This window comes from Dysidea avara, chromosome 4, assembly GCF_963678975.1.
Source record: "Dysidea avara chromosome 4, odDysAvar1.4, whole genome shotgun sequence".
NCBI lineage: Eukaryota > Metazoa > Porifera > Demospongiae > Dictyoceratida > Dysideidae > Dysidea > Dysidea avara.
In genome coordinates, this window is record NC_089275.1 from 44,643,158 (window position 1) to 44,668,552 (window position 25,395).

Sequence of the window (25,395 nt, forward strand, 5' to 3'; positions counted from 1 at the left end):
ACCTTGGATTTCACATCTTTTTTCACCATAGCCTTTTTGAGGGCCGCACTCTTTTTTTTATAGCTTGGCTGTTTTGGATTAGATTTCACTTCTTTTTGTATTTGTATACCCCAAAGCCGGCCTATGGCCAGCTTTGGGGCTTTTTAAACCTATCTTTTTTTTTTACCACAGGAAGAAGATAAAGATGAAGCAGAATTTAAATACTTTAACTAATTATTTTATCAGTAAATGTACAAATTATATTATATATATTTAATGCATATTTGTATTACATGTCAATTATTCCCTACGGATAACTTGTTTGCAGCTGATCTCTCTACTGGGTGACTTGAAATGTAGCTGAACTCTCTACAGGGTGATTTGCTTGTAGATGAGCTCTCTGAGGTGATTTGTTTGCAGCTGAACTCTCTACATGATGGTTTCTTTGTAGCTGAACTCTCGTCAATATAACTTCTTCTAGCTGATCTCTCTATAGGGTAATTTGTTTGTAGCAGCTGAACTCTCTACATGATGGTTTCTTTGTAGCTGAACTCTCTACAAGGTAACTTCTTCTAGCTGATCTCTCTACAGGGTGACTTGTTTCTAGCTGAACTATCTGCAGGGTGATTTGCTTGTAGCTAAACGCTCTACAAGTGAACTCTCTACAGGGTGATTTGTTTGTAGCTGAACTCTCTACAAGATGATTTGTTTCTAGTTGATCTCTCTATATGGTAACTGAACTCATGGTTTCTTTGTAGCTGATGTCTCTACAGGGTGACTTGTTTCTAGCTGAACTCTCTACAGGTAATTTGTTTGCAGCTGAACTCTTTACATGGTGTTTTCTTTGTATCTGAGCTCTCTACAAGGTGACCTCTTCTAGCTGATCTCTCTACAGGGTGATTTGTTTCAAGCTGAACTCTCTATAGGTGATTTGTTTGCAGCTGAACTCTCTACATGGTGGTTTCTTTGTAGCTAAACTCTCTACAAGGTAACTTCTTCTAGCTGATCTCTCTACAGCGTGACTTGTTTCTAGCTGAACTATCTGCAGGGTGATTTATTTGTAGCTGAACTCTCGACAAGGTGATCCTTCTAGCTGATCTCTCTACAGGATGACTTGTTTCTAGCTGAACTCTCTACAGGGTGATCTATTTGTAGTTGCACTTTCTACTGGGTGATTTGTTTGCAACTGAACTCTATACATGATGGTTTCTTTGTAGCTGAACTCTCTACAAGGTAACTACTTCTAGCTGACTTGTGTCTAGCTGAACTCTCTACAGGGTGTTTTGTTTATAGTTCAATTCTCTACAAAGTGATTTGTTTCTAGCTGAACACTCTACAGGGTGATTTGTTTGTAGTCGAACTCTCTGCAGGGTGATTTGTTTATAGCTGAACTCTCTACAGGATGGTTTCTTTGTAGCTGAACTCTCTGCAAGGTGATTTATTCTAGCTGATCTCTCTACAAGGTGACTTCTTCTAGCTGATCTCTCTACTGGGTGACTTGTGTCTAGCTGAACTCTCTACAGGGTGATTTGTTTGAAGCTGAACTCTCTACAGGATAGTTTCTTTGTAGCTGAACTCTCTACAGAGCGATTTGTTTCTAGCTGAATTCTCTACAGGGTGATCAGTTCATAGCTGAACCCTCTACAAGGTGGCTTCTTCTAGCTGATCTCTCTACAGTGTGATTTGTTTGTAGCTGAACTCTCTACAGGATGGTTTCTTTGTAGCTGAACTCTCTGCAAGGTGATTTCTTCTAGCTGATCTCTCTACAAGGTGACTTCTTCTAGCTGATCTCTCTACTGGGTGACTTGTGTCTAGCTGAACTCTCTACAGGGTGATTTGTTTGAAGCTGAACTCTCTACAGGATAGTTTTTTTTGTAGCTGAACTCTCTACAGGGTGATTTGTTTCTAGCTGAATTCTCTACAGGGTGATCAGTTCATAGCTGAACCCTCTGCAAGGTGGCTTCTTCTAGCTGATCTCTCTACAGTGTGATTTGTTTGTAGCTGAACTCCTTCTAGGGTGATTTGTTTATAGCTGAACTCTCTACAGGGTGATTTGGTTGTAGCTGAGCTCTCTCTTGTTTCTAGCTGATCTCTCTACAGAGTAACTTGTTAGTAAAGCTGAACTCTTTACAGGGTGGATTTTGGTTGTTAAACTCTCTGCATGAAGACTTGTTTGTAGCAGAATTCTCTACAGAGTGAATTGTTTGCAGCTGAGCTCTCTACAGGATGCATGACTTGTTGATAGCTGAACTCTCTTCAGTGTGACCTGTAAGCAATATTGTAGAGAATTCTGCTACAAACAAGTCTTCATGCAGAGAGTTTAACAACCAAAATCCACCCTGTAAAGAGTTCAGCTAGTTCATGACTTACTCCATTATAGATTTCTATTATACTGCAAGTTATGCTGTAGGGAGTTCAGTAGCAACCAGTTAATATTGTAGACAGTTCAGCTATAAGCAAGTAACCTTGTAGAGAGTTCAGCTACAAACTTAAAGATTTATGACCAATTATTAACGTAAAACAAGATCAATTTGTTGTCATGCCTACAGGGTAAACTACTTCATGGAATGAGTTGAGAATCGTTTTGTGGATAGATCAACCATTGTAGGAGTGCCTTTTGGTGGTTTGAAAGCAATCGATATAAAGACCATGGAGATATGACACAAAATCGAAGGTGTGTAATAATTGCGCGATCGAGATTTGTGAATAAAAGTACCAATGATGTTCACACCTACCAGGCAAACCGTTTAGAGCAGTGAGCTGAAAACTGGTATGTAGCTGGAATAGTCATCATAGAAAGTCCTTGCAGTAGTACGGAACAATCGGAGTACAAACCACATTATATTTGTAGCTGAACTCTCTACAGGGTTACTTGCTTGTAGCTGAACTGTCTACAATATTAACTGGTTGCTACTGAACTCCCTACAGCATAACTTGCAATGAAATAGAAATCTATAATGGAGTAAGTCATGAACTAGCTCGATGCTCTATTAGGGTGCTGTTCTATTAGAGTATCTCGATCTCGTATTTGTTACACAGAGTTGGCTTTGGAATCATAACTCAGTGGTTTGTACTCCGATTGTTCCGTACTACTGCAAGGACTTTCTATGATGACTATTCCAGCTACATACCAATATTCAGCTCACTGCTCTAAACGGTTTGCCTGGTAGGTGTGAACATTATTGGTACTTTTATTCACAAATCTCGATCGCGCAATTATTACACACCTTCAATTTCGTGTCATATCTCCATGATCTTTATATCGATTGCTTTCAAACCACCAAAAGGCACTCCTACAATGGTTGATCTATCCACAAAACGATTCTCAACTCATTCCATGAAGCGGTTTACCCTGTACGCATGACAACAAATTGATCTTGTTTTACGCTAATAATTGGTCATAAATCTTTAACCGTTCATCAGATTTGCACCAAATTTGATACTAGCATTCGCCTTTGGACTCCCTTTCTGTGTACCAAATTTCAAGGCGATCAGAGTACGCATTTGCATTTTATAGCAATTTTTGCAAGTGTACAAAAAGACGAAGAAGAAGTCAACAATAAGAAATAAAAAACAAACTGAAACTTTGGCTGCTCGTAACTCGGAAATGGCTTAAGTGATTTCCTTAACATTAGGAATGTGGACTCCCCTAGCTGGCGAGCAACTCTGCAGCAATTTTGTTTCCAATCGGATAAGGTATCACCGAGATACAAAGGTGTGAAAATGACGTTTTCTTTCTTCCTGTCAATATATCCACGGTGTGGCACGCCGACTTCTTGGGCCGCACGACACACTATCATGTGTCTTGATATATATATTATATATATTATAATTTTACTGATAAAATCAGAAATAGTTAGAGTATTAAAATCAGCTTTATCTTTTTCTTCTTCCTGTGGTAAAGAAATAAAGATAGGTTAAAAAAGCCCCAAATCCATCCATAGGCTGGCTTTGGGGTATACAAATACAAAATGGAGTGATATTTAATCCAAAACAGCCAAGCTGTAAAAAGAGTGTGGTCCCCAAAAAGGCTATGGTGAAAAAAGATGTGAAATCCAAGGTGGCGGCCAAGAAATGGCTGTGATGGTAGGTTAACGATAAAAAATTTAATAATGACAATTCAGGTGAATTTGGCGTCAAAATCAAGTGGCATCAAATTCACCTGAATTGTCATTAAAATTTTTTAACCATTAACCTACCATCACAGCCATTTCTTGGTCGCCACCTTGGATTTCACACCTTTTTTCACCATAGCTTCTTTGAGGGCCGCATTCTTTTTTTACAGCTTGGCTATTTTGGATTAGAGTAATACTCTAATATGGTGCACATTTTTTGAGGACTTCCAATAGAACATACATAGAATGTTCTAGAACAATCTAGTACTTCTATTGGTAGATCTATGAAATCACAAACATTTATGAAATTACAAATGTTTGATTATAAGATTTCAACTAGAAATTTCATTTGTACAGCAGAAATTAAGTGAGATGATCAGCAAAGGTAGTAGTGGTTCAGTAGTTAAGGATGCAGGTGTTATGTATGGAGGTACCTGGTTTGAACTGTGGTAAGTTTTTTAGACATTTTTTGTACACCATTTTACCGCATGGTGACTGCTCTATTAGAGTATCTTGATCTTGTGATTTTACATTTGTTTGGTTTTTGCTTTACAGCTTTGTCGCTGTAACTCTATTTCAAACTATCAAAAGGCACTGCTACGATGATCAGCCTATCTACACACCAATTTTCAAGTAATTCTATACTCAGTTTACCCTGTAGCCGTGACAGAAGTTTGATCTTTTTTACGTGAATAAATGCTCATACCTCCTTGGATATTCCTCAGATTCACAGCAAACTTGGTACGTGAATCCACCGTTACATGCTCTTCATTTGTGCCAAATATCAAGGCAATCAAGTTGCATGTTTGCATTGTATAGCAATTTTTGCAAAGTGTGTGAAAAGAAATCGAAGCCCCCCGTATGGCATAAGAAAAAAAACAAAGAAATTAAAATGAAACTTTGAATACCCATATCTCGCAAATGGCTGTTGCAAAGTTAATCAAATTTGTTGTGTGACGTACCCTGCCTGGTGGACAGCTAAAATGCAAAAACGGTGTGCTTTGGAGAAGGGGCCATGGAGCTATGTACGCATGAAAAAGCCGTTTTCTTTCTTCCTGTCAATAAACTCACGGTGTGGTGCGCCAGCTTTCTTGGCCGCACGACACACTACCGTGTGTCTTGATCATGCATAACTAACTTGGAAGAATTTACTTTGTTATAAAATACCATTGCAAATAAATACAGGCACTATAATACAACTTTACATAGCCATGAAAAAGCAAGCATAAAATTATAGAGCAATTATCAGTATTAACATAGATCCTTTGGTTTTGGTATTGGATCGGTAGCTAGGTATTTTTCTGTATTGGTAGAACACTTATATCATCGTCATTGCATCTTTATAGATAAGAAGAACAATTTTTTTGTGTAAAAACTAGAGGTGTACCGATATAAGAAAACCAAACCGATCCAATACCGATCCAATACGGATTAATCATTTTGAAACCGATCCAATATACCGATACAACTAAGTGTAGCTATTTATATTTGAGGAACCACATATGCCATGTTCAACTTTATTTTAACTACTGAAGAAAGTCTTATGATTATTGGCTATGCTTGGTTACCCATGGTGGTGTGGCCTCTATTGACAGCTCAGACTATAAGGCACCCACAAATATTTTAATACATGCCCCTGCCAAGATTAGTCCAGATTACTCTGCATTTTACTGGCTTGTATAGATGGCTGGTTGTTTTATGCTGTGCTCTTGGTTCATTTTATTGTTGTTTCCCCAGGCCCACCACTATGAGTGTTTGTTGTATGATTGGTAAGTGTTGTGACAACAAAACAGTAATTATCTATGCACTTAGATGGCTTTGCGTAGCGTACTGCTTTTAGACAAGGAAATAACTACTGTTTCCCACCCTTGTTAGCTAAACAATAGGGTTTATAATGTGGCTTGATCATTGGATAGTGTCTTCACGATAGTTGTATATCGTATCAGTTTTTAGCAGCAATATCGGCTCCCACCGATATAGTAGAAATGTCTATATCGGCCACTGATACGATACGTATCGGTATATCGGTACACCTCTAGTAAAAACAAACCTCAAAGCCAGTTTACGGTTGGCTTTTGGGTATATATTTAAAATACAATAAGAAATGAAATCCATGGAAAAACAGAGCCAAGCTGTATAAAAGTGCGGTCTTCAAAAAGCCTGGTGAAAAAATTTGTGAAATCAAAGATGGTGGCCATGAAATGGCTGCAATGATGTTAATGATAATAAACTTTATTAATGCACAAAGCCATTATTAAAATTTATTATCATTAACATCATTGCAGCCATTTCATTTGATTTCACAACTTCAGGTTTTTTGAAGGCTACATCATTTTTATACAGCTTGGCTGCTTTTGTGTGGATAGCACATACCTTCTGTAACATTATTGGTTAATTTCAAGTTTTCTAATACACCAATAAGATTTTCCCACGATGCATTACTGTTAGAATCCAACCATTCTTGTAACATCTTACTGCAACATCCTGCACAATCATTAGGATGATCTATTTCGATATTTCTTAACAAGTGGTCTGCAACATTGAGTTGTACTCCCAGTTGTTTCCACATTGTGGCCCATTGTGGTACTACATGATTGTACAGCTCCTTTAAGAGTGGTCTTTGTTTTTCTGTAACCACAATGAGTAAATGCATGATTACATGAATAGTATGTATACATGTACATTACATTCTACAGACACATGTGTAATGCTCACACATAAAGATATTCTTAATATGGAGTTACATATGTCTGAAAATTGCATAATTTTGTGTTAATGACCACACTGTGTTTAAGTTTTGGATGTTCCTGCATTGACAAAGAAATTGAAAAATCTTTTAGCTGCATAGCTATCCACAAAATTACACTACTTGCAGCAGTATGCCATGTCATAGCACACATAAATAGGTCAATTTGCTCAACATGGCACCAGTGTAAGTAGATGTTAAACTAGCAACTTGCCTGTGCTGCTTGAAAGCCACAGAGCATCATAAGTTTATTAAATAACTATAGAAAAGATGCCTTCAGAACAAAGCTGTTTTTAATGATGATGGTGTGATGATTAAAAGTGATTGGCATCAACATCATTGCAGCCATTTCTTGGCTGCCACCTTTGATTTCGTGCAGTATTTACAGGGTGACTTGTTGTAATTGAGCTCTCTGCATGGTGAATTGTTAGCAGCTGAACTCTCTATAGGGTGACTTGTTTGTAGTTGAACTCCCCACAGGTGTAGCTGAACTCCCCACAGGCATAGCTGAACTCTGTACAGACTGACTTGTTAGAACTTTCCAGGGAGTGATTTTTTTGTAGCTGAACTCTCTACTGGGTGACTTGTTTGAAACCGCACTCTCTACAGGGTGACTTTTTGTAGCTAAAATCTACAGGCGACTTGTTTGTAGCTGAACTGTCCACAGGGTGATATGTTCATATGTAGCTGAACTCTCTACAGGGTGACTAATATATGTGATCATCTCAGCAAAAACCAGACTTGTTTGCACAACTTTTGAATTTTATTTTGTTTTTTGATTTTATCTGCAGTGTCCAAGGAATGGATCTTTAAAGTTTCAGCCTTCTGTGGTTATATAGTAGTTTTGGAATTATAGCATTAGACAGGAGGAAGAGCAAAACAATTGACTTGTACAGCAACTATACTGAAAATAAACTACAGGCGCTTACATTTGCAGCCATAACTTCCGTTTGCATCAGTCTACAACATTGTGAAATTTGGTTTAAAATGTTCACCATGGATTAACAAATCCACTAAGATATAGTCCTTTAGTCACTTACGCATATGAGTATGAAGGTGGTTTTGTTGAAGAAATGGCGACAATCTTGTTTACGTTTACTGCACCATAAACAAAGGTATAATGATTGACATGCATACTGTTGGGGCTACAGAAACAAAATAAAGATTTTTGAACTCTCCATGAGCAGGCGAATAAGATGGTGTACAGTTTTAATCAATTTGAGTTTTCTCTTTAAGTAATGGCCTGATAAGAACTTGCGTATATTTTCATTGAGGTATGCATAATTACGAATTTTTTAACATTTCGTTTTTGTCAAAACGCATGCTTGTGCGAACAAGTCTGGTTTTTACTGAGACGGTCACATATGGTACTAGAAAATGTACTTGTACTTGACTTAAGTGCTGTCAGAATGTACTTGCACTTTAAGTATTCTCTTAATTTCAACTAGAGTACTTGTGATAACTCAAAAGTACATACTTTCAAATGTACTTTGGCTGTACAATGTGTTGTTTAGCTATTAACCTTGTGGATGTTGTCAGACAGGTAGGCAGTAAGGCAGGCATATTTCTGGAGATTTAATATTATTAAATTATGTGCTTCTGTAATGGTTTTCTTCTTTAAAGCTACATTTGATATTAGTTTACTATAACTCTTAGACTATAACTCTTTTGTAAAGACAGTTTCTATATATAAAGCGAAAACACCATCTGTCTGTCTGTCTTACATTTCTTTGGTGTCTGACAATTACCTCGTCTACCACTGCACGTATCAGTGTGGATTTTGCATTTAACAAAGTACTGATTCTCTAAAGAGTTGTCTCGCTTTTGAATGAAGCTTCTAACTGCTGTTGTTTGTCATTTATATACAGTGGAACTTTGATTATCCAAACCTTTTTTTTTTTGGGGGGGGGGGGGGGGGAGGTGTTCGGATAATCGAAAGTACGTAAAATTGAACATCCATACATTTATATACTGAGCTTTGCTCAACTACTCTAATAAAGCATACACTTTTTGACAAAACACCCTAACTGAGCAGTTGATCTAGTGTTCGGATAATCGAGAGTTCGGTTAATCGATGTTCGGATAATCAAGGTTCCACTGTAGCATGTTAAATGTGAGGGTGTAGAGCAAAACTCACTTAAATTCTTAGTATAAAACCACATGCAAACCGCAAGGGGTAGACCATATGGCAAATTTGATAAAATTTGCAACAGCCATTTGCAATATATGGGTGTTCAAAGTTTTAATTAAATTTCTTTGTTTTATTCTTCTTATGCTGTATGGGGGTATGGGGGTTACAGGGACTTCGATTTCTTTTCACACACTTTGTAAAAACTGCTATAAAAAATAAACGTGTAATTCAATTGCCCGATCTTTGGCACAAATGAAGAGTGTATAAAGGTGAATTTACGTACCAAGTTTGCTGTGAATCTAATGAGTATAATAAGAAGTTATGAGATTTATTCACATAAAAAAGATCAAACTTTTGTCATGGCTACAGGGTAAAGCAAGTATGAAAATTCGTGTGTACATAGGCTGGTCATCGTAGCAATACCTTTTGACAGTTTGAATAGCAATAAGAGCAGTCACCGTGGAGTAAAAAATTCACAAAGATGTTGAAAAAACAAACAAAAAAAACCCACCAGAGTTTGAACCGGGGACTTCCATACCTAACACCCGCATCCTTACCTACTGAACCATTGCTTTCTTCTACTAGATATACTAACCCCAGGTACATACCTGGGGTTAGTATATCTATGCTCTAATGCTGTATATCTATGCTCTAATGCTGTATATCTATGCTCTAATGCTGTATATCTATGCTGGTATATCTATGGTAAAACCAACTTGATGCCCAAATAATGTTTGCCATTGTCTTTCCTTATTTATGTTCTATGTCCTGTGTAGCTAAGTTTCATGCTGAATGGATTACCAGAAGCCAAGTTGTAGCCTCTTGAAGGAGCCCTGCCATTGAATTAGCCCCACCTCTTGCCCCGCGGGAAATTGTGGATATGCCTTTAAATGTAATTTTTTTAGGTATCAAGACACACGGTAGTGTGTCGTGCGGCCCAAGAAGCCGGCGCGTAACACCCGTGAGTATATTGACAGGAAGAAAGAAAACGCAATTTTCGCACCTCCGTAGCTCTGTGCTGCCTTGATGAAACAAGACGAGTTTTGCTGTGGACACTCCCTCCACCTTCAGCACTCCACATTCCAAATTTGAGCAAAATCGCTTCAAGCGTTCCCGAGATATGCGACTTCAAAAATTGGCTTAGTTTCTTCGTTTTTTTTCTTCTTCTTGTTTTTCTTCCTCTTTTCGCACACTTACAAAAACTGCTATAAAACGCTAACGCCATATCCGATCGCCTTGAAATTTGGCACACAGAAAGGGGATATAAAGGCGCATCTCTGTACCAACTTTGGCTGGAATACGATAAACAGGCAAAGAGTTATGAGCAATTATTCACGAAAAATAATACCAATATGTTGTCACGCCTACAGGGTAAACCGCGTATGGGAAGAAGCTGAAAATCGGTGGGTGAATAGGTTAACTATTGAACCTCAAACCTTTTGTGGTTTGAAAGAAATCGAGCTAAAAACCAGGAAGATAGAACGAAAAAACCAACAGTGTGTAACAATTACGCAAATCGAGATTAGCTAATAAAAAACGACTGCTTGCCACGCCTACCAGGTAAACCGCTTGGGGTAATGCTTTGAAAATCGCTGTACAGATGGAGTTATCATCTTAGAAAGGCTCTTCAATGGTGTAGAAGAATCAGACTTAAAGCCACAGAGTTATAACACGAAATCCAACTTGATGCAGCAAGTGCGAGATCGAGATACTCTAATAGAGCAGTCATCCTAATAGAGCAGTCACCCTAATAGAGCAGTCACCCGAAGAGAATTCAAGAGATCAGCTAGAAACAAGTAACCTGTATAGAGATCAGCTACAAACAAGTCACCCTGTAGAGAGATCAGCCACAAAAAATTCACCCTGTAGAGAGATCAGCTAGAAGAAGTTACCTTGTAGGGAATTCATGCAACTATATAGAAAGAGATAATTCAGCTAGAAGAAATCACCTTGTAGAGTTCAGCTACAAAGAAACCACAATGTAGAGAGTTCAGCTACAAACAAATCACCCTGTAGAGAGATCAGCTAGAAGAAGTTTACTTGTAGAGAGTTCAGCTACAAAGAAACCATCATGTAGAGAGTTCAGCTGCAAACAAATCACCTGTAGAGAGTTCAGCTACAAACAAATCTCCCTGTAGAGAGATCAGCTAGGAGAAGTTTCCTTGTAGAGAGTTCAGTTACAAAGAAACCACCATGTAGAGAATTCGTTTACAAACTAGTGACCCTGTAGAGACATCAGCTAGAAGAAGTTACCTTGTAAAGAGTTCAGCTACAAAGAAACCATTCTGTAAAGAGCTCAGCTGCAAAAAAAAATCACATTTACAGAATTCAGCTGCTAACAAATCACCCTGTAGAGAGATCAGCTAGAAGAAGTTACCTTGTAGAGAGTTCAGCTACAAAGAAACCATCATGTGGAGAGTTCAGCTGCAAACAAATCACCTGTAGAGAGTTCAGCTACAAACCAATCTCCCTGTAGAGAGATCAGCTAGAAGAAGTTTCCTTGTAGAGAGTTCAGCCACAAACAAATCACCCTGTAGAAAGATCAGCTAGAAGAAGTTACCTTGTAGAGAGTTCAGTTACAAAGAAACCACCATGTAGAAAGTTCAGCTACAAACTAGTGACCTTGTGGAGACTTCAGCTAGAAGAAACTACCTTGTAGAGAGCTCAGCTACAAAGAAAGCATTCTGTAAAGAGCTCAGCTGCAAACAAATCACCTGTACAGAATTCAGCTACAAACAAATCACCCTGTAGAGAGATCAGCTATCTTGTAGATAGTTCAGCTACAAACAAATCACCCTGTAGAGAGATCAGCTAGAAGAAGTTACCTTGTAGAGAGTTCAGCTACAAATTTAAAGAAACCATCATGTGGAGAGTTCAGCTGCAAACAAATCACCTGTAGAGAGTTCAGCTACAAAGAAACCACCATGTAGGGAGTTCAGCTAGAAGAAGTTACCTTGTAGAGAGTTCAGCTACAAAGAAACCATCATGTAGAGAGTTCAGCTGCAAACAAATCACCTGTAGAGAGTTCAGCTACAAACAAATCTCCCTGTAGAGAGATTAGCTAGGAGAAGTTTCCTTGTAGAGAGTTCAGTTACAAAGAAACCACCATGTAGAGAATTCGTTTACAAACTAGTGACCCTGTAGAGACATCAGCTAGAAGAAGTTACCTTGTAAAGAGTTCAGCTACAAAGAAACCATTCTGTAAAGAGCTCAGCTGCAAAAAAAATCACCTTCACAGAATTCCACTACAAACAAATCACCCTATAGAAAGATCAGCTAGAAGAAGTTACCTCGTAGAGAGTTCAGTTACAAAGAAACCACCATGTAGAGAATTCATTTACAAACTAGTGACCCTGTAGAGACATCAGCTAGAAGAAATTACCTTGTAAAGAGTTCAGCTACATAGAACCATTCTGTAAAGAGCTCAGCTGCAAACAAATCACCTGTACAGAATTCAGCTACAAACAAATCACCCTGTAGAGAGATCAGCTAGAAGAAGTTACCTTGTAGAGAGTTCAGCTACAAAGAAACCATCATGTGGAGAGTTTAGCTGCAAACAAATCACCTGTAGAGAGTTCAGCTACAAACCAATCCCCCTGTAGAGAGATCAGCCAGAAGAAGTTTCCTTGTAGAGAGTTCAGCCACAAACAAATCACCCTGTAGAAAGATCAGCTAGAAGAAGTTACCTTGTAGAGAGTTCAGTTACAAAGAAACCACCATGTAGAAAGTTCAGCTACAAACTAGTGACCTTGTGGAGACATCAGCTAGAAGAAACTACCTTGTAGAGAGCTCAGCTACAACGAAACCATTCTGTAAAGAGCTCAGCTGCAAACAAATCATCTGTACAGAATTCAGCTACAAACAAATCACCTTGTAGAAAGATCAGCTAGAAGAAGTCACCTTGTAGAGAGTTCAGCTACAAAGAAACCACCATGTAGGGAGTTCAGCTAGAAGAAGTTACCTTGTAGAGAGTTCAGCTACAAAGAAACCATCATGAAGAGAGTTCAGCTGCAAACAAATCTCCCTGTAGAGAGTTTAGTTAGAAGAAGTTACCTTGTAGAGAGTTCAGCTACAAAGAAAGCATTCTGTAAAGAGCTTAGCTGCAAACAAATCACGCTGTAGAGAGATCAGCTAGAAGAAATTATCTTGTAGATAGTTCAGCTACAAACAAATCACCCTGTAGAGAGATCAGCTAGAAGAAGTTACCTTGTAGAGAGTTCAGCTACAAATTTAAAGAAACCATCATGTGGAGAGTTCAGCTGCAAACAAATCACCTGTAGAGAGTTCAGCTACAAACAAATCACCCTGTAGAGAGATCAGCTAGAAGAAGTCACCTTGTAGAGAGTTCAGCTACAAAGAAACCATCATGAAGAGAGTTCAGCTGCAAACAAATCTCCCTGTAGAGAGTTTAGTTAGAAGAAGTTACCTTGTAGAGAGTTCAGCTACAAAGAAAGCATTCTGTAAAGAGCTTAGCTGCAAACAAATCACCTGTATAGAATTCAGCTACAAACAAATCACCCTGTAGAGAGATCAGCTAGAAGAAATTATCTTGTAGATAGTTCAGCTACAAACAAATCACCCTGTAGAGAGATCAGCTAGAAGAAGTTACCTTGTAGAGAGTTCAGCTACAAATTTAAAGAAACCATCATGTGGAGAGTTCAGCTGCAAACAAATCACCTGTAGAGAGTTCAGCTACAAAGAAACCACCATGTAGGGAGTTCAGCTAGAAGAAGTTACCTTGTAGAGAGTTCAGCTACAAAGAAACCATCATGAAGAGAGTTCAGCTGCAAACAAATCTCCCTGTAGAGAGTTCAATTAGAAGAAGTTACCTTGTAGAGAGTTCAGCTACAAAGAAACCATCATGAAGAGAGTTCAGCTATAAACAAATCACCCTGTAGAGAGATCAGCTAGAAGAAGTTACCTTGTAGAGAGTTCAGCTACAAATTTAAAGAAACCATCATGTGGAGAGTTCAGCTGCAAACAAATCACCTGTAGAGAGTTCAGCTACAAACAAATCACCCTGTAGAGAGATCAGCTAGAAGAAGTCACCTTGTAGAGAGTTCAGCTACAAAGAAACCACCATATAGAGAGTTCAGCTGCAAACAAATCACCCTGTAGAAAAATCAGCTACAAACAAATCACCCCGTAGAAAGATCAGCTAGAAGAAGTCACCTTGTAGAGAGTTCAGCTACAAAGAAACCACCATGTAGGGAGTTCAGCTAGAAGAAGTTACCTTGTAGAGAGTTCAGCTACAAAGAAACTATCATGAAAAAAGTTCAGCTGCAAACAAATCTCCCTGTAGAGAGTTCAGTTAAAAGAAGTTACCTTGTAGAGAGTTCAGCTACAAAGAAACCACCATATAGAGAGTTCAGCTGCAAACAAATCACCCTGTAGAAAAATCAGTTACAAACAAATCACCCTGTAGAAAGATCAGCTAGAAGAAGTCACCTTGTAGAGAGTTCAGCTACAAAGAAACCACCATGTAGGGAGTTCAGCTAGAAGAAGTCACCTTGTAGAGAGTTCAGCTACAAAGAAACCATCATGAAGAAAGTTCAGCTGCAAACAAATCTCCCTGTAGAGAGTTCAGTTAGAAGAAGTTACCTTGTAGAGAGTTCAGCTACAAAGAAACCATTCTGTAAAGAGCTCAGCTGAAAACAAATCACCTGTATAGAATTCAGCTACAAACAAATCACCCTGTAGAGAGATCAGCTAGAAGAAATTACCTTGTAGAGAGTTCAGCTACAGTAAAAAGAAACCACCATGTAGAGAGTTCAGCTACAAAGAAATCACCCTGTAGAAAATTTTGCCACAAACAAATTGCCCTGTAGAAAGATCAGTTAGAAGAAGTTATCTTGTAGAGAGTTCAGCTACAAAGAAACCACCATGTAGAGAGTTCAGCTAGAAGAAATTACCTTGTAGAGAGTTCAGCTACAAAGAAACCATCATCTAGATAGTTCAGCTGCAAACAAATCACCTGTAGAGAGTTCAGCTACAAACAAATCTCCCTGTAGAGAGATCAGTTAGAAGAAGTTACCTTGTAGAGAGTTCAGCTACAAAGAAACCATTCTGTAAAGAGCTCAGCTGAAAACAAATCACCTGTATAGAATTCAGCTACAAACAAATCACCCTGTAGAGAGATCAGCTAGAAGAAATTACCTTGTAGAGAGTTCAGCTACAGTAAAAAGAAACCACCATGTAGAGAGTTCAGCTACAAAGAAATCACCCTGTAGAAAATTTTGCCACAAACAAATTGCCCTGTAGAAAGATCAGTTAGAAGAAGTTATCTTGTAGAGAGTTCAGCTACAAAGAAACCACCATGTAGAGAGTTCAGCTAGAAGAAATTACCTTGTAGAGAGTTCAGCTACAAAGAAACCATCATCTAGATAGTTCAGCTGCAAACAAATCACCTGTAGAGAGTTCAGCTACAAACAAATCTCCCTGTAGAGAGATCAGTTAGAAGAAGTTACCTTGTAGAGAGTTCAGCTACAAAGAAACCATTCTGTAAAGAGCTCAGCAGCAAAAAAATCACCTGTACAGAATCCAGCTACAAATAAATCACCCTGTAGAGAGAACAGCTAGAAGAAGTTACCTTGAAGAGTGTTCAGTTACAAAGAAACCACCATGGACAGTTCTGTAATAAATATATGTATTATATATATATATAATTTGTACATTTACTGATAAAATAAGAAATATTTAAGGTACATCTGCTTCATCTTTTCTTCTTCCTGTGGTAAAGAAAAAAGATAGGTTAAAAAAGTCCCAAAGCAGGCCATAGGCCGGCTTTGGGGTATACAAATACAAAAAGAAGTGAAATCTAATCCAAAACAGCCAAGCTGTAAAAAAAGTGTGCGGCCCTCAAAAAGGCTATGGTGAAAAAAGATGTGAAATCCAAGGTGGCGGCCAAGAAATGGCTGTGATGGTAGGTTAATGGTAAAAATTTTAATAATGACAATTCAGGTGAATTTTGTGCCAATTGACCAAGCGGCACCAAATTCACCTGAATTGTCGTTATTAAAATTTTTACCATTAACCTACCATCACAGCCATTTCTTGGCCGCCACCTTGGATTTCACATCTTTTTTCACCATAGCCTTTTTGAGGGCCGCACACTTTTTTTACAGCTTGGCTGTTTTGGATTAGATTATAGTTAACTAGCATATTAAACATGCAAACAATAATACAATACATTAACACAATCCACCAGAAGCGGTAGGGAAAGGGAAGAGTGCGGCAAGGAGGGGTGTGGTGGGGATAGTTGCACTTGAATTTTGACATGTCAAAGCATTGTTATAATAAGGAAAAAAAGGCAACTCTGCTTGCTGCTGAGTTGATTTGGATGATAGAAGTGAGAAATTTCTAACTCTACTTGCTGCTGAGTTAGGAAGATAGCAGTGTTGGACAGGAAAGGGCTGAGAAACAGAAGAAATAGATGGGAAAAGTTAGGATGTGGTCTCAATTGAGCTAGTTGATTGGACTGGTGCTGGTGATGGGCTTTTGGTGAACGAGGTTTGAGAGGTAAAAGAGAAGTGAAGTGCATATAGTTGGTATGCATTCACCTGAGTCCCCGCCAAAAACAATAATATCAGAGGTGAAATATGTTCACTTCCAATTGTTTTGTACTGGAAAAAGCATGTTTTTATGTTTTACGCATCTGAATCACCCATCTAAAGTATGGGATATTTTAAAGCCTCATAACTTCCTTGTTCTTGCCTAATTCAAAGTGCTTTCTTGACTAACGTATAGTGGATTATTTTTGAAGCAGAAAATTTTGCACAAGAAGTAAAATCTGAATTTCAAAGAATTGTAATTTTGAAGAGTGCATATTTCAAAGTCCATGTGGATTTCAAATAAACAGAAATTCGTGCCACAAGTTATGAAGATACATGAATGTTCACCAAAAACTGACTTACTGATGGAACAATCCCTATCCCTGTGCACTGGAGAGAAGACTGGGGGAGTCTCAAGTGGAGTAAGTTCCCTAGCTTGATCATGCTTGATGGTAGTGGATAGCTATCTACTGGTCCGACATAGCCGATTCTAGAGCAGACGGCATCAATTCCCATTCTGGATCACCTGTTTTCTGATTATTGACATAGTAATGATACAGTTTACCCATTATCATCAGCAATACTTAGCTAAAAGTTCGAAGAATACACAAACAAATCGCCAAAAGTTGGATTGTTGCTTTCACTTCGAATCAGTTTCACTTGTGGGAATTAGCAGCTTATTTTTGAAGAACAACTGGAGGTGGGTTTATTTTCAAATAGAAGGGCCATTTCGAAATAAAAACCCTTCAAAAATTACCAGCTATATGGTATTAGTTCTGGAGCTTAACAGGCTTCACAGTGCTACCAAATGTTTGGGCAGCTGGCCCATGTAACGAGTTATTAACAAGAAACGAGGGCTCAGGTGACCATGAACCGACTATAGTCGGGTACTGCAGTGGCAGATACAGGGGCTTACAATGGTTTAGCTGAAACCCCCTCTGAAAATAGAGTGCACCCCTGAATCAATTTACGGAGCAGGAGTGGGCAGCCAAGTGTGTATTTGCTAGTTAACTTTTAATGCCGTTCTGGCACTGCCCATATCAGGGTTAAAAGGTAGCCATGGTGTATAGTTTCTCATGCCCACCCCATTGATTAGAATTAAGCCCCAATCAGTTGAAGGGGTTGCCACACCCGACTAGTTGCGGTGGTGCAAGACTATCAATGTCTAATCATAGCCACAGCATCCAGGCCCCAGGGTGGGGTCCGGCTGTTTTCAGCCAAATGAATTTGCAAAAAATTGAAATACTGTAATAGAGCAGTCAACATTGCAACATACTCCAATAGAACAGTCATCATGATACTGATTACACTGCTTGCTCACTAAGTTAAGTCATTAAATTGCCTTCCAATTATTTTTCAAAAGTTCTAATGAGTCACCTATGTGGCATTGCATTAATTAGGCTAATTTATCGTGCACATCATGTATTATCAACTACAATCAAAATTGCTTATGTATATCAAAGAACTATAAACTCACTTTCAGGATATTTCACATCATGAAAATAAAATTAGTTACTGAATAAATTGGTTATGTAGAACAAAATTTATTACCTATGTGATGTTAACCAAAGGCAGAAAGAGATGTTGTATGTAAAATAGCCTCTAGATGACTTTTTAAGAGCATCTATTTTCAAAAATTTTCATGTATGGGGAAGACCACCTAGCTTGGGCATGCTCACACATGCATATGCTTAGCGCATGCAGTTGAGTATCACATAATTTCTGATTTATCAGACCAATAAAAGTAGTGTGAATGACTATGAATTCCATTGCAGTCCATGGATATCTTGTGAACTTGGGCTGGAACTTTATATTGTGCACCACTACATGCCATGCAGCTGTTCAGATTTGCCATGTCTAGAGACTAGTGTCTAACTTTCCTTGTACATGTAATCACTTACAATCTACAAAATTGTTACCAAATACAATTTCAGAAGACCCGTAGGGCACAACGCTATGCCACCTGTATTATTACTATTATTATTATATTTTTGATTTTCACAATAATTATAAACACAAAGACAGAAACAATTATATCAACAGTTAACAATGGCTGTGATGCACCATCAACTATTCCCAGGATCCTCCACTTCGTGCGACTGCCATGCACGCAAAGCAATGTAGCTTGAAGGATGGCAAACGAAAGGCGAGCTCTAACCCAGTGAGTAGCTAACAATACTACATGTTTAAGGAAAAATTAGAAATTTAAGTTTGATTAGGGATCATAGAAAAAAAAGTAGGGAAACAAGGGAGGTCGTCTACACCTGCAGATATACTAGCAAAAATCTAATCCCTAATTCAGTCTTGGTTTTTTTCTACTTTTTTTCTATGGTCCTTAATCGAACTTAAAATTTCTAATTTTTCCTTAAACTTGTTTGTTTACTTTTTCGTAACATTATTATGACTGGTGAACCCATGCATACCGCATCCCATGATATTGCCGGGGCAACATGCAAGTTAAACCCTGAGCAGCACCTTTGAAAGTCCACACTAAAGTGGTATATAACAAAGTAAATTCCTTCCAAGTTAGGTATACTATTTGTCTATTAGATTTTGCAGTGACTATTCTATTAGAATATCTCAATTTTTCATACATAACATGATCAGTTGCAGTTGCTTAATTTTTTGCTAAGCAAATCCTGTACCTTTTATGCTAGAATACAGTTTATAGCCTGTTGTCACAAGGTTTATTAGCATAGCACTTCTGATGATTATGATGATGACAATTGGTGAGTGTATGTCTAAATACATAGTAGTGTACCAGCTATCCCACAGATCTGTACCAAAATGGCTATAATATCGGCTTTGATTCGATGAAATTGTAACAGTATTGTATTACAGAGTTTATTGATTACTTTTGCAATGCTCTAATAGAGCACATGTTTTTTGAGGATTTCTAATAGAACAAACTTAGAATGTTCACCTGATTTCTATTGATCATGAGACTAACAATAATCAATGATTTATAAATACTAAACAATGTAATATAGTGTCATAGGTCAACTGAACTTTGGATATATAATGCTGTACTCTAACTGTTTTAGTTGTAGTTGTAATACTGAGTCATAGTGAAAGATATGTTGAATAAGGCTGTGAACTATTCCTTATCTAAGTTTGACTGCAAGGAAGGGGTCTTCTAAGCTACAGTAGAGGTCCTACCGAGATAGAGCAGCATCTAACAGCAAGAAGACACCAACCTGAAAGAAAGGTCAGGCTGTACTTTTAGCTTGTAGAGTCTAAAGCAAACTAGAGAGACTAGACTTATAAGACTTACCTGCCTTTGAAGAGGTAGAGAAGAAGGAAAGAGTTTCAAGGAGGATGGAGCAGGGAAAAACTGTTACCAGTGCTACCTCCTCTACCAGTATTACTAGTACTACAACTACCTTTTCCCTCACATCTAAGAGATTAAAACTGTGTCATATGCAACAACTTGCTAAGGGATTGGAACTACCAGCTTCAGCTATGAGGAGTGACTTACTAGTGATGATCTCTGGGAGACTATGTGAGTCAAGTCGTGATCCTACAAATGTTTAAGTGGTGGTCACTAAGACGCAGGAAGGGGAGGAATTGTCTTTACAGGACATTGATGGTGTTTTCTTCACCTTCCTGTCCCAAGGGAAGCATCGTTGAGAACATCACTGATAGCAGATTGTGAGATGTCAGTTCCATCCTTGATGACGGGCTCATCACGAGCATCACCAGCTCCACTATGGGACTGGTGAAGTGGTTTCTGGTGTGCTTACGTTTCAGGGGAAAGAGGACTTTTCTGCAGAAGAGGAGCATGTAGAGGAAGTTCTCAAGCTCATGCAGCAGGCATTGCTGGAGGAACGAGGTAAACTCAAGGAGTCACAGGAGGAAGTTGTACAATTAAAGACTGAGTTAGTACAACAACAAGAAGTGGCGCTAGAAGCCCACAGGATGATGGAGTTGGAGAAAGCCAGAGTAGTGGAAATAGCTAAACAGCACAAATTGATGACCTCACAGATAGAAGCCCTTAGAGAGGAGGTCAAACAAGGGAAGGAGAAGATAAGGCAGCTGTGGCAAACAAATTGCCAACAACTTGTATCCCATGACAATTCTATGTTTGAGAAGGAGAAGGAGATGCAACTCTTAACTGATAAACTACATAGAGTGGAAATAGAACTAGCCACATTGAAGGCTAAGGAATTAATCCTACCTGATCCTAGTGGAATCTCAGATAATCTGTTATTACCTACAAGAATAGGGCAACCTAGACTAGAAGTGGGAGTTGGTAATGAGTGGCAAATACATGGAGATGTCTCTTACCCATGCATTTCAGCCAACTTCTGCAGTGGTACTACCAGAGAGGTCTATAACAGGTACAGCAGGACAGTTCCATGGAGCTAACCAGCCTACAATGACAAGAACCTCAGGAATAACATGGGTAACAAATTCACGTATGTCACTTACTGATCCTTTGATTGCTAATAGGTCTGTCAGCTCTACAGGTTCAAACCTGATACCACCTTCCAGTTTACCAACACCCAGTGTAACTACTTATCTGGATAACAATCCACCAGTGTGCCGTCGTGGAAAAGCCCCACCTATTGATGAATTTAATGTAGAGAATAATCGCATTACACTGGATGATTGGCTGCCAATACTTGAATGAGCTGCTACATGGAATGGATGGTCACAAGAGGAGACGTTGATGCAGCTAGCAGGACATCTGAGAGGTCGGGCCTTACAAGAATGGAAACTACTAGATTTTAAAGACAGAGCTACCTATCAGACTGCCATCAAAGCCCTAAGAGAACGATTAGACCCAGGTAATCAGACCTTAGTAGCATTGGATTTTCGTCATGCAAGTCAGAAATCTACCGAGACTGTGTCTGATTTTATAAGATGTCTAGAAGAAGTATTTCAGACAGCATTTGGGCGTGAGAAATTATCTACAGAGACAAGAGACATGTTACTGTATGGGCAACTACAAGAAGGTTTGTTGTACACCTTGATTGAATCACCAACAGTATCTGCAGCCCAGCATTACAGGGAATTGTGTATAGCAGCTAGAAAGGAGGAGAAAAGATTGGCAGAACTGAAGAAAAAGCAATAGTACCCAGGGAATTGTGTATAGCAGCTAGAAAGGAGGAGAAAAGATTGGCAGAACTGAAGAAAAAGCAACAGTACCTTAAGAATGAGAAGCAACAAGGAGCACAGCACAAGAGCCAAGGAAGCACTTTTATGTCTGGAGGTGTACTAAATAAGTGTAGATATTCAGGTCAACAGAAAAGCCGTAGGTGTTATTTGTGCAACAGTCCCAATCACTTAGCCAAAGATTGTAGAACAAGGAAGAGTGAGAGTCAAGGCAGAAAGACACTACAGACAAACAAAGATGCGGACGGGATAAAGATGATTCACACAAAACCCAATTCCAATAGCAAAGGAAAAGAATCCCGCTATGTAGAAGTCAAGCTAGAAGGAGTCCCTACAATAGGACTGATAGATATGGGTTCAGATAGATTTGTTTTACCATATTGTGGAAAAGGCTGGATTGGAATCTAGTCAGCTTAAGCCACCGGACCACAAAGCTTGTACCTATGACCAGAAGCCCATCACTTTGGATGGACAGATGGACATGGCACTCAGTTTTGGTGAAGAAGTGTTGCATGCCACTGTTTATGTTAAATTAGTGGCACCTGACCAATTACTTTTGTCTGAAGCTGTATGTCATCAACTAGGTATAGTTAACTATCACCCCAGTGTGAAAGCTATTCCAAGGTGTGCTGCTGCAGCGATATCCAGTTCACCTTACACTAAGCCAGAAGGTGAAGAATCTGTGGAAGCTCAAGTTGTTCCCTTTTGTGCAACAACTACATCTGATACTGAAGCCAAAGTTACTGGAAAGAAGGAACTGTTAGATGTTACTGGAAAGAAGGAACTGTTAGATGTTACCAAGGAGGCACACCAAAGGTCAGGCAAATTGGACACTCAGTCAGTTGTGGAAAAGAAAAATAGTACAGGTACCAGGGATCCAAATACTCAAGAAGGGCCAGCCAAGATAGATGACAGTAAGATTTCTTAAGTAAAATTAGTTACAGCTGTACGTTTGCCAGCAAAGTTTTCAGCAGTAGTGCCACTGAAGGTCACTGATATGGAGGGTACAGCCATGGTACAGCCATTGAGTACATTGTGTGATTCACTGCAGGTTGAGGATACCTTAGTAGAGATCAACAAAGATGGTTCCACAGCAATGATGATTGTGAACAAAGGTGAAACAACATGTGAACTTAAAGTTGGTATGATTGTAGGACAAGTTATTGGAGCAGAGGTAGTCCAAGACCCTCTGACAATATCTGAAGTTGTAAACAAGAAAGATGTAACAGAGGAGAAGTTGTTGAACCTTAATTTACCACCAAAGAGCACTGAACGAACAAAGTATGGAGACAAACACAGTTGATGAGCTTACTTCAGCAAACTAAACCTCAAGTGTCAGAAGAAGACTGCTTACCTTTGAAACAGTTATTGAATGAGTGTCATGAAATATTCAGCATAGAAGATGATGAGCGAGGAGAAACAGACATGGTTGAATTTGAAATTAGTACTGGGGATGAAGCACCTAAAAGGCAAGCTGCTAGACGAATACCTTTTGCTGCACACCAAGAAGTCGTTAAGCAGTTAGAAAAGATGCAAAGAATTGGAGTGATTCAGCCATCCAAGAGTCCCTGGTCGAGTCCAATAGTTTTGGTCAGGAAACGTGATGGTTCTCTAAGATTCTGTGTGGATTATAGAGCACTTAATTCAGTGATGAAACCAGACTTGTTTCCTTTGCCAAGGATCAATGACCTATTAGACCAGTTGGGAAAATCTCACTATTTTTCCACCCTAGATCTTGCTGCAGGGTATTGGCAGATTAAAGTTCATGCCAACAGCCAGGAAAAGACTGCATTCATCACCCATCAAGGATTATTTGAATTTAGAGTGATGCCATTTGGTGTGATGAATGTGCCAGCAGTTTTCCAGCGGTTTATGCAGAGAGTTTTAGCAGGACTAAAGGCTGAATGTGGCAAGGAATTTGTTTCTGTGTATTTAGATGATGTCATTATTTTTTCAGAGACATTGGAGGATCATGTTAAACACTTGAGAATGGTGTATGAACGCATCAGAGAAGCCAGTTTGAAGCTTAATCCTATGAAGTGTAAGTTTGTATGTGATGAGGTGGATTATTTAGGACATCTTGTGACACCAGCAGGACTCAAACCTAACAATCAGAATTTAGATGCTGTAAAACATTTTCCAGTACCAACAAATTTGAGACAGTTGAGGCAGTTTCTGGGGTTAACATCTCATTATCGTCGCTTTATTATGAACTATTCCAGGATAGCTTATCTATTGTATGCACTTACCAAGAAAGGGGCATGTTTCCTCTGGACAGCAGATTGTGAAGCTGCTTTTGAGAGTTTAAGAAGTAAGTTGCTTACTACCCCTGTATTAGCTTATCCTAATTTTGACAAGGATTTCATTTTAGAAACAGATGCTAGTAAGCAAGGTTTAGGTGCCATCTTATCACAATACCAAACAGACAATCAATTACATCCTGTGGCATATGCCAGCCGGTCTGTATCATCAGCAGAAGCTAATTATGCAATTACAGACCTAGAAACATTGGCTGTGGTATGGGCCATCATTCATTTTAGATACCACTTATATGGTCATGCTGTAACAATAATAACTGATCATGCAGCAGTAAAGGCCATACTGGGAACACCTAATTTGACCGGGAAACATGCTCGATGGTGGAGCAAAGTTTATGGGAGAAGGTAGAGATAATTCACAGATCTGGAAAGTAGAACCAGCATGCGGATGCTCTTTCCCGCCAGCCAGTGTCACCTGTTCCAGATGAACAAGTAAATACAGAAGTTCAGATTACTACCATCAGCTCCAGTGTCCATAACAATGGTCCAGACATCAGTTCTTTACTGGAAAAAGGACCTAGTACAGATGACTTCAGTGATAAAAATAGTTTTGCAAGTGAGCAAATGAAAGATGCTACCTTACAACCTTTACTGGAATATCTATTGAAAGGGAAGCTACCAGTAGACCCTATTTCTGCAGCTAAGATATTGCCACAGGCAGTGATAAAAATAGTTTAGAAGTGAGCAAATGAAAGATGCTACCTTACAACCTTTACTGGAATATCTATTGAAAGGGAAGCTACCACCAGACCCTATTTCTGCAGCTAAGATATTGCCACAGGCATCCAACTATACAACTGTTGATGGGATCTTGTATTATGTGGGGCAGAAAAGAGACAGTGTACCAAGAGCAGTGGTTCCAGTGAGAATGAGGCAGGATTTGATAGAGGAATATCATGCTGGTGTAATGTCTGGTCATTTCTCAGGCCCTAAGATCTATAAGATAATGTCAAGGTTATGGTGGTGGGATGGTATGTATCAGGATATCACTACGTATGCCAGGAACTGTCCCCAATGTGTCATTGTCACTGGTTCTGGAAGAAAACAGCTTCCGCCTATGCTTTCTATCCCAGGTGACCATCCCTTCCAGATTGTCAGAGTCGATATTATGGAGTTACTTGTAACAGCCGAGGGAAATCGTTATGTTATAGTTTTCCAGGACTTTTTCACCAAATGGCCAATGGTATATCCTACCCGGGACCAAAAAGCCAAAAGGATTGCTGAACTACTAGTGAATGAGATAGTGCCTATGTTTGGTGTGCCAGAGGCTCTACTTTCAGATAGAGGCGCAAATTTACTATCATGCCTCATGCAAGATGTATGCAAGCTACTTGGAATTAAAAAGCTGAACACCACAGCACATCACCCTCGATGTAACAGGATGGTGGAAAGATTTAATAGAACTTTTAAAACTATGCTAAGGAAACATGTGTCCAAG

The 25,395-nt window shown here is 38.9% G+C and overlaps 1 protein-coding gene across 1 annotated transcript in view; it reads right to left on the reverse strand.

Moving 5' to 3' along the window:
• Window positions 1-25,395, reverse strand: part of LOC136254188 (uncharacterized) — a 77,050-nt gene that overhangs the window by 16,141 nt on the left and 35,514 nt on the right. The window contains exon 10 of the mRNA XM_066046862.1: window positions 6,468-6,722. Within this exon, the coding sequence (XP_065902934.1) occupies window positions 6,468-6,722 (255 nt within the window). The remainder of the gene's footprint in view (window positions 1-6,467; window positions 6,723-25,395) is intronic.